General features: G+C 48.6%; 1 protein-coding gene across 2 annotated transcripts in view; it reads left to right on the forward strand.

Moving 5' to 3' along the window:
* The window catches only part of Dscaml1 (DS cell adhesion molecule like 1), a 322,519-nt gene that overhangs the window by 301,856 nt on the left and 10,663 nt on the right, over positions 1-10,000 (forward strand). For both annotated transcript variants that reach the window (XM_031345842.1, XM_031345843.1), the window contains 3 exons: positions 69-208; positions 7,953-8,106; positions 9,582-9,699. In XM_031345842.1, the coding sequence (XP_031201702.1) occupies positions 69-208; positions 7,953-8,106; positions 9,582-9,699 (412 nt within the window). The remainder of the gene's footprint in view (positions 1-68; positions 209-7,952; positions 8,107-9,581; positions 9,700-10,000) is intronic.

A 10,000-nucleotide genomic window follows, 5' to 3' on the forward strand; every position in this document is an offset into this window, starting at 1 on the left:
CCCCACCACCACTGTTTCCCACGAATGAGCCCTCTCCTCTACACTGACCAGGTCTTCTCTCTACTCAGTTCCAGGCCCTCCTGCTGGCATCAAAGCTGTCCCTTCATCGGCTAGCAGTGTGGTCGTGTCCTGGCTGCCCCCAACCAAGCCCAATGGGGTAATCCGCAAATACACCATCTTCTGTTCCAGCCCTGGGTCTGGCCAGCCGGTAAGTGGTGAGGGAGACAAGGGAGCAGATCTTTTAGGGACAATACATCAGTCAAACTGTGGGACTTAAATATGCTCTTCTGTGACTCACAGTTCAGAATGTGTGCTGGGCAAGATGGCTCACTGTGTGCCAAGGACCTGAGTCTAAGGCCTGGGACCACCACATTAGGAGATAACCTACACTGAGTTGCTTTTTGACCACCCCACACACACACACACACATACACACACACACACATACACACACACACACCATGATACGTATGCACCTCTCCCAAAGAAATAAGTTTAATAAAAAATACTTTTTTAGTATGGGTACTGGTTACTCCATAATGGATGAAACCTTTCATGCTATCCATCCTGGGCCAAGCATCTGCCTCAGAGACTGCAAGCTTGTCACAGTTTTGAAGCCCTTCTAGAATCATGTGAGCCAAAGCCAAAAACAGACAGAGAAAAAGAGAAGCCACTCAGCTCTGCTCTTCCAGCCTGCTGACCCGAGGCATTCCCGGGGACTGGCTGGCCTGTGGACTCTGGGAGTGTGTGGCCTTCCTTCAGGGTCCTCCATGCTTGGAAGCAAATGCTGGGCCACAGTGCAGAGCCAGGCAAGAAGGATGGGTGGGAACAGGATAGGGGTAAGGGCATCTCTGACCAGGGTCTGAGCTTCAGTGGGGGCAAGAGGCTGAGTCTCAAGTGTCTTCCCTGATCCTGGCTGATGGGCACCCCAGGCAGAGTTTCCAGCACCAAAGCCAGACTTCTACTGGGAATTCAGAGTCCCCAGAGACAAGGAAGAGAGGATGGAGTGGGCAAAACATTGCATCTGCCAACACCCCATAATAAGCTTCCTTCCCCTTTCCTTTGCTGATACCCAGCTAAGTGGCTTCTCTGCAGCACACCTATTCCTCGGACAGAAGCAGGTAGAAACCCTTGCCTTCGGCAGCTTCGGTGGTTGGGAACAGCCTGTAAGAAGTCTCAGGGGTAGGGAGCATCAGGGCTTAGGGCTGGGGAAGGAGCAGGAGGGAGTGTTGCAGCTCACCATCAGCCACAGATCTGCATGAGCTCTGGGCCAGGAATGCTGCCTGTAGCTGCCAGGCCACTCTCACCCCTTCCTCGTCAGATTTCCTGTGGGCTTTGTGAGCCACCCTTCTGGAGAGTGCACCACAGCTCCTTGCCATGGATGCCAGGAGTCTCTTCCCAGAGAGAAAGCCCGCTGATTCATAAGAATCCTCACTGTCCTCATGGGCACTGCCACATGTAACACAAATGTTGGCAGTATGCCCATACAGTGACACTCACATGTAGCACAGGACATTAGAGCACCCCAGAGGCCCTCTGATACTTCTCCATTACCTTGCCTCCCTCCACCCTCCCAACTCCACAGTTTGGATGAATGCTGCCTCTCTCACCCTTCAGTGTGGGTGGAGCCCTGCTATATATCTGGCTCCTGTCACTCAGCACTGCTTTGTGTCAGTGACTTTCATCAATGATATAGGACGCCAGTAGAGCTCATTCTCACCTTTCGCTTTGGCTTTAGAGTATATTTGTGCTTGTATTCCTGTGTTTCTGCATGGCGTTGTCCACTGGCATCCTCGGTGGAGACTTGGGGTGTGGTCTTCTCTTAGAGCTCATCATACTTTTTGCAGAGTGGGTATCTGGGAGGGGACTTTCTGGGACATGGGCTCTGCAAATGATACCTGAGAATGCTATGCTTCTGGTAGTGTTAAGCCAGGTGTGTGTGTGTGTGTGTGTGTGTGTGTGTGTGTGTGCTTGCAGACATGCACAAGCCATGTGCTCACTTGGGGGCTGAACCTAGTTGTTCCACATTAGTGTAGACCCTTGGGATTAACCCATTAATGTTTTCAACATGTCTTCTGTCCCCTCTTCTCCCCTGCCCCTTTTCTCTCAGTTCTCACAGCACCAAACTACTCACCAACCATCCTTTCCTACCATGCCTTTGCCTTTGTTGAGTCTTATTGGGACCTATTTCTCCATCACCCAACTGCCTATGGACATTAACTGTTGGCACTGCTGACTGCACTGGTCTCAGAGACCCCAAAGACCCCACGAGCAGTGTCTTTCCATCTCCGGATTCCAAACTGTGGAGCTCTTATCAAGAATATTAGAATCACTGGTGCATGTTTTATGGTTGAATATCTAACAGCCTGACCACTATTATAAAGCCCTAGACATGTAGCACGTTCCCTTTCATAGTGAATGGAAGAAGATAACCATGCTCTCGCTTGGCTTTTTCAGTCATTTCTGCTTCTGAGAATGAAGTCTTTCTAAGGTGCCAGTCTGTGGTGGCCTCCTGATTAATTCAAGCTTTGGGAGTGTCCAGTGATTGGTTGGGATCCTGACCCAGGTGTCAGCAGTTTCTGGTCCCCATCCCCTCTTCTACTGCTAAGGACACTAGGACTGTGTCACTTGGCTTTCCATTACTATGAAAAATCCCAGAGAGAGTCACTTCTAAAGAGGAGAGGCCGGTTCTGACTCAGGGCTTTGAAGGTTTCAATCATGAGCAGTTGACTCCATGGCCTGCCTCTATGCCAGTGGTGAGGGGCTTCATCATGGCAGGGAGTAAGATGTGGTAAGAAAGATGCTCACAGCTGCGAGGTAAACAAAAGACATTCATTGCAACCTACATAGCAAGAGAAGGACGTGCTCCCAATGACTTAACTTTCTCCAACTAGGTTCCACCTCCTAAAAATCCCACAGGCTTCCAATAATAGCACCACAGGCTGGACACCAAGCCCTTAAAACATGGGACATTCAAGATCCCAAATGGAGCAGAGACCCTGTTCCAGCCTATAAGAGCCCCCTCTTTCAGGGAAGACTTCCATGGGAGTGTATCACACAAAGTCTATACAGAGTGATGAGAACTTCAGTTCAACTACAGACTGAGGACTGAGGGGAGGGAGATATGCTGAGCTCAGTGAGGTCTGTGGGGAGAGCTACCATGAGAAATATTATCACTCTGCACAATACAATCCACATTCTGAGTGACAGTTCTCCCTCTCTACTGTGGATTCTAACTCAGGTTGTTAGATTAATCCAACTCATGGCAAGCCCTTTTGTCCAATGTCGCATCTCTCCAGCCTTGTTATTTGCCAGTCACTTATAAGAGGAAGTCTGGTCAGGCGATGGGGATGATAGCATAAACGCATGTAAGAAACATGTGAAACCATGGTGTAAATACAGGCTTAGAAGCAGGTGGCTAAGAGACTGGGTGTGCTCATACACACTGGTGACATGCCAACACAGATGCATGGCTCACTATGAATGACTGGGGGCAGCCAAACAGGGTGAAACTCTACCAAATACTTGGTTCAGTACAGTGGCTGTGTTTCTCTTTTTACAAAAATAATAGCTAGGGCCAACGAGATGGTTCAGTGGGTGAAGGTGATTGCCACCAAGTCTGATGAGCTGAGTTCAATCCCCCAGAAACCACTTGGTGGGGAGAATCAATTTCTACAAATTGTCCCCTGACCTCTTCACATGCACACACACATTCGCACACTAAATGGATAAATATATAAAATAAACAAGTAAATAACAAGGCTGGAAAGATGCGACATTGGACAAAAGGGCTTGCCATGAGTTGGATTAATCTAACAACCTGAGTTAGAATCCACAATAGAGAGGGAGAACAGTTTCCTGAATGCTGTCCTCTGACCTACACACACACACACACACACAAACACGCACAAAGACACGCACACACAGACACACACACACACACACAGACACACACATATACATACATACAGACACACACACACACGCATGCATGCATGCACAGACACACACACACACACGCATGCACGCATGCACACGCACACAGACACACACAGACACACATACAGACACACACATATACACACATACAGACACACACATACAGACACACACACACGCACGCACATACACACCCATGCACACGCACACACAGACACACACATGCACGCATGCACACGCACACAGACACACACACAGACACACACAGACATACAGACACACACAGACATACACACACATGCATGCACGCACGCACACACACACACACACACACACACACACACACACACGTCCGTGAATATATTCATACGTAAATAAGTGCTATAAGAAACTCCTTCAAGTGCAGAAAAAGACAAGAGGCAAAGTTACGTTACTGTGCTCTCTCCCTAATAAACAGCCCTCCAGGGTTTTGGGAGGGTGGCATAAGACAGGGTTGCCTATAGCCTAAGTTGACTTCACACTCTCTTTGGAGCTCAAGAGGGCTTGGACCTCTGACCTCCCTGCCTCCACCTCCCAAGTGCTGAAACCACAGGCATGTACCTGTACCACAACACCAGGGCTAACCTTCTACATTGATCTGCACAGAGATTATGGGATTGGAGTGGCTTTTTTTTTTACATAACATTAAAATAAAAGTTTATAAGTTATATCTTTTTCATATACAAGTTTCATCTGATGAAGTTTCTTTTCTGTGTTCTTTTGTGGTTGTCGTGGGATTTTTTTGGTTGTCATTGAGGGTTTGGTTGTTGTCTTTTGTTTTGTTTTGTTTTGTTCTGAAACAAGATTTCACATATCCCAGGCTCTAAGGATAATCTTAGAGGCTTTAATCCCAGTACTCAGGAGGCTGAGGCAGGCAGATCTCTGAGTTCGAGACCAGCCTGGTCTACAAAGGAAGTTCCAGGACAGCCAGGGCTACACAGAGAACTTTTGATCCCTCTGCCTTCCAAGTTCTGAGATGACAAGCATGTCACACACACATGCACACGCACACACACACACACACACACAGTTAACACAGTGCCAGGAATTAAACCAAGACTTTGTGCACACACTAACTAGTCCAGCAGTCTATCGACTGAGCTAAGCTACATCTTTCTGTCCAGCCTACCAGATGTTCAAGACACAATCTTGAGTAGCACAACCTACTCTTTACAAGGGTGGACATATGTCGGTATTTCTGGGTCACAGAGGCCCTGCATGCATGCTTTTAAGTCATTCTCCTGCAGCACGAAGGCATATGTTTGTGCCACAGAGCACCCAGGCTTCTGACTATGTACTGATTTCGGATTTCCATTTCATTTTTGTCACTTGGATTTTATTTTTAATAGTTGTCTTACTTTAAATTTTCCTTCTTAGATTACTCGCTGGGTTGTTTGTTTGCAAATGCTTATTGCTTGTCTTTTCTTTGAGTCACTTTCAATTCTTGTGTTCATCCTTGATATTTGGGTTGCTTGCACTTTGCTTATTGATTTGTAAATGTTCTTTCTATATTAAGGATAACAACCAGAACAAAAGAACTATTATATAAATTGCAAGTAGCTGCAAATTCATGTCTTTTAATTTGTATTGATGTATGATAACTTTTTTTAGTGAACTTAAATTTATCAGTCTTTTTTGTTGTTGTTTTGCCTCTATGAATAGAAAGATGTATAATTGTTGCTCATTGGGGTTTTTTGTAATAGTTTGCTTTTTTTTCTATAACTTTGTATCCACCAAGTCTTACTTAGGAGAAATGACAGTATGGTTTTAAAAGAACTTCAAGGGATTTGTAGGGAGTCCAGATTAAAACAAAGGTACTAGAATCTTGGTAAAAATGCCACTACCTCTCTGAATGTGGTGGTTTGGTGCCTACAGTCCTAGAATCCTTACAGTCCTTGGTAAAATGCCATTGTATCTCTGGATACAGAGGATCGATATCTGTAGTCCTAGCTCAGGGGAGACTAAGACAGGAAGCTCACCATCAGTTTGAGGAGCTGAAGACAAGCAGATCTCTGGACGCCAGGACAAGCCAGCCTAGGCTAATGGTGAAGCACAGGACCCAGTGAGAAACACCATCTCAAAAAGAAAACATGACAATGTGAACAGCTTCTGAGAAAAAAAATACCAAAGTATTGGCCTCTGACCCACCACACACACTCCCACACTCCCACACAAACGTGTGCGCATACACACAGATATACAGATATGTACACACACATACTCAAATATGCACAAAAACAAATGACCTTCAAGCAAAAGACATACTTTCCTGCCCGGGGTAAACACAAATGCATTCTCAAGTCCACACTGACACACAAACACATGCACTTAACATCAGCCACACATACATGTATATGCATACACAAGCAGGCATGTGCACACATGCATGTGCACACACACACACACACACACCTCTACACCCACAGAAAATGAGCACAGAGAGCTGCACTCCGATTTTCAAATGATTGTTCACTCTTGCCTCAGGGTGACTCAGAGTCACCGCCCAGAAAAAAAAAAAAACAAGGTTGTATGATTCCTAACTTGCAAAAGAACTAAGCTTCCCCCCACCCCAGGGGAGGAGGGGGAGCTCAGGCCACATGGGTTTACATGCTTAGTAAAGACAGCAAGCGCTGAAGCCATGGCACCACCCTAGAGTCATGCACTGGCATGAACTCACCAGTCCCCAGATGCCCTCGCTTAAAAGGGCTCGGAGTGGCTCTGCACCTGTCCCCAGCAGGAATTGTGCACAAGGTTAGATATAGCATCACTCCTCCACCCCTCCCCCAGGAAGGCAGGAGGGACAGTGACAAGATCCCTGTGCACATTGTAAGGGTGTATGAACCTTCTCCCAGCATTTCCCTGCAGATAGCCTCAGGCTAAGAAAAGGACGTTTGTTTTTTTCCTATCACAAGTCCTTGGGTCCTTCAGCTCTCCCACTGGCCATGGAGAATGTCCCTCAGTGGCATCCATCTCTTAGTGCATGTGTGCATCTGCACAGCCATGTGCAGGAGAGCCTGTGTGCAAGATCTCACGACTGCAGAGATAACTAATTACCAGCTCCCTCTGGCCTCAGGGCCCCCATCTGTTCCAGGAACTGTTCCCCCTCCTTGGACTTGCGCCCTGATCTCAGAGGGGCCCTAGCGTTCTCCTCTCCCCCATTCCCTGCGGCTGGCCAAAAAAAAATAAAATAAAATGAAAGTCAGCCCCATCCGGCCGATGCCAGGGAAGAGGCTGACAGGAGGGCTACAAACTAGCGCTTATCAAAAGAGCCTTCTCAAATTCATTTCAATATCTGAGCCTCTGGTTTCCAAGGCAACATAATCTTTTCATCAAAGCAACTGGTAAAAACCACTGGGATCTGATATTGTTTTGTTGGCAACTTGTCAAAACTGTCATTTGGTTAAAAAAAATGTTATAGATTTATGTAACCTACAAATATATATGGTGATCCATACTACTAATAATCGCTAATAAAGTACTGCCCAGTAAAACTCTCCCTGCTGCCTCTCTACCCCTTCCTGAGAAGGAAAGAGTGTAATTAGGTGGCAAGGCGGGGAGGTGACTAAGCAGGGGACAAGCTGGAGGGCTGGCTACAGCCCTAACAAGGCAAAGGCAGTCATTTGGCTTCTCCACAGAACCTCACTCTTTGCATGTGGTCTTTCCTGGGACCCCGAGTCCCTCATTCTCTTTTCTCTGACTGCCTCTCATCATTTATTCAAAATACCCATATGTGTTGGCCTGTAGTGACAGCCACTAAAGCCTATATAACCGAGAGGGGTACCAAGGTTGGCCTACAAATACTACAGGAGTGGCTCCATCAGCTCCCGGGTCTGAGCCCAGCACAGCACTGTCCACTGATACTCTCAGGCTGGGAAAGCGTGGTGCTGGACAGATCCTGCCCTAGGCACACAATGGCAGGCGAGGGGCCAAGGCACAGCTTCTGTTTCATAGTGCAACTTTGTCTCCGCCCACAGGCTCCCAGCGAGTATGAGACCAGTCCTGAACAGCTCTTCTACCGGATCGCCCACCTGAACCGGGGACAGCAGTACTTGCTGTGGGTGGCTGCGGTCACCTCTGCAGGCAGGGGGAACAGCAGCGAGAAGGTCACCATTGAGCCTGCTGGCAAGGGTGAGAAGCCTGTGCCTGGGGTCTGATAGAAGCTTCCAGAAGCTCATTTGCAGAATTCTGGCTCCTCCCTAATAGGTGCTATGTCCCTTCCCTGGTACCTATGACTTTGGCTGTGGGGAGTTGGCCACTGATCTCCCATCGACATCTACCAAAGAATAAACCTCTGCTGCCCCCTGACTCTGGGAAAGTCACACAACAGGATACAATCAGGCCCACTCTTAAAGCCTCACTGGTTATGCTGGTAACTCTCCTCAGACTTGAGAGTTCCTTTCAGCCCCCATCCACAGCAGAGCCTTCGTCTTAGCACTCAGCTCCTAAAAGAGGAGCATCGCAGGATATGAGGTACACTGATGCTTCCACGGGGCCTTTGGGACTCCAAAGACAGCCTCGTGCTGCAACCAGAAAGGGCAGGCATAAGGATCACTCTGGCAATGCCCCTTTATCCACCAACAGGCTCAGGAGCAAGACTTTCTCAGGGCAGGCTCACTGATCCCTGATCCGGGCGTAAGGGCTGCCTATAGGTATTCCCAGTCTTTTAAAAGAATGATTGATTGAGGCCCTGCCCAATACTCAAGATCGCTCACACAATAGAGCAATGGCCAAGGGGCAGAGCAACGGGCAACAGTGAGCTTCAAATCTTCCATGTCTCTGTCATCTAGGCCCTTCCTCCTGCCCCTTCCCCTCCCCCAGCCAATCCCAAGCTCACCTGACTCTCCCAGGCCTGGCTTGCCTCGGAAGGAGAGGAGCCTCCCTGTTGGCCACAGGGACAGAGCCAGCAAGCATCCGCCTAAGGGTCCGTGGGAAGCCGGGGGCTCACCCTTGCAGTTTTCCATCCAGCTGCATGGCCTGGCTGTCCTGGACAGTCGAGATGTGTCATGTTGACCCTTGGAACTCTGAGTCAGAGCTCCTTGTACATCACTGTCTCTGCATCCTCACCTCCTTTCCTCCTTCTCAGGGTACCACCTACCCTTTCTCCAGATCTCACCTCCTTCAGAAGCAAAGGAACCTAGTGTCTGCCCTCTTCCCAGGACAAGGTCCTAGGTCCTGAGCTGTCTGTCCCCTGCCCCTGTGCACATCAAATACAATCCATTCCTACACAAATGCAGCTATACTGTGAGGTAGAACACTTGAACTACTGCACCTCTGCCACACTTACACAAACTCACACAAGTTCACAGTTACACACGTGTACATGCATCCTCTCCTATCCACCGTGCCCTTCTCCTGTGCACCTTGCCCCTGCTAGAATGCCATCACTCCCTAGATGGCCTGGAATCCGCGTCACCCACCATCTTCTTCAGAACCAGCAGACCTTTGGTCCCACCAGTCTTTGTCCCCATTCTGTCACAGGACCACCTCTACCAAAGCAGCCAGTTTATCCAAAATCTCCCTTGACTTGCACTATCAATGCAGGGAGCCCTATGAATAGGGCTTAGGGAATGTGAAGGGTAAAAAGCAGGCTCTCCTCTCTATAGCTCCAGCAAAGATCATCTCATTCGGAGGCACTGTAACAACACCCTGGATGAAAGATGTCCGGCTGCCTTGCAATTCAGTGGGAGATCCAGCCCCGGCTGTGAAGTGGACCAAGGACAGGTAGGTGGTTGGCCCTGGAGGAGTGGTGTGGCTCCAGGGAGACAGAAAACTGCTTGGCCATCATCACTCTGCCTGCGGTGGCCCTACAGGGCATATGACGCTGCTCATAGCAGTTTCTAAACCACTGCTTCCCCTCTCCTGGCCATAACCACCTTCCTGTGTGGGCAGAAATGCAGGAGTTCCCTGGAAATCCCAGGGAAGTACAAGAACCTGAAATCCCCTGCAAGCCTCCTCCTGCCTTTCTTCCATTTGCCCTCACCCGTGGGAGTGGGGGTGGGGCAGGACTAGAGAGGCTGTGTCA

Source organism: Mastomys coucha, unplaced genomic scaffold, assembly GCF_008632895.1.
Source record: "Mastomys coucha isolate ucsf_1 unplaced genomic scaffold, UCSF_Mcou_1 pScaffold23, whole genome shotgun sequence".
Taxonomy (NCBI): Eukaryota; Metazoa; Chordata; class Mammalia; order Rodentia; family Muridae; genus Mastomys; species Mastomys coucha.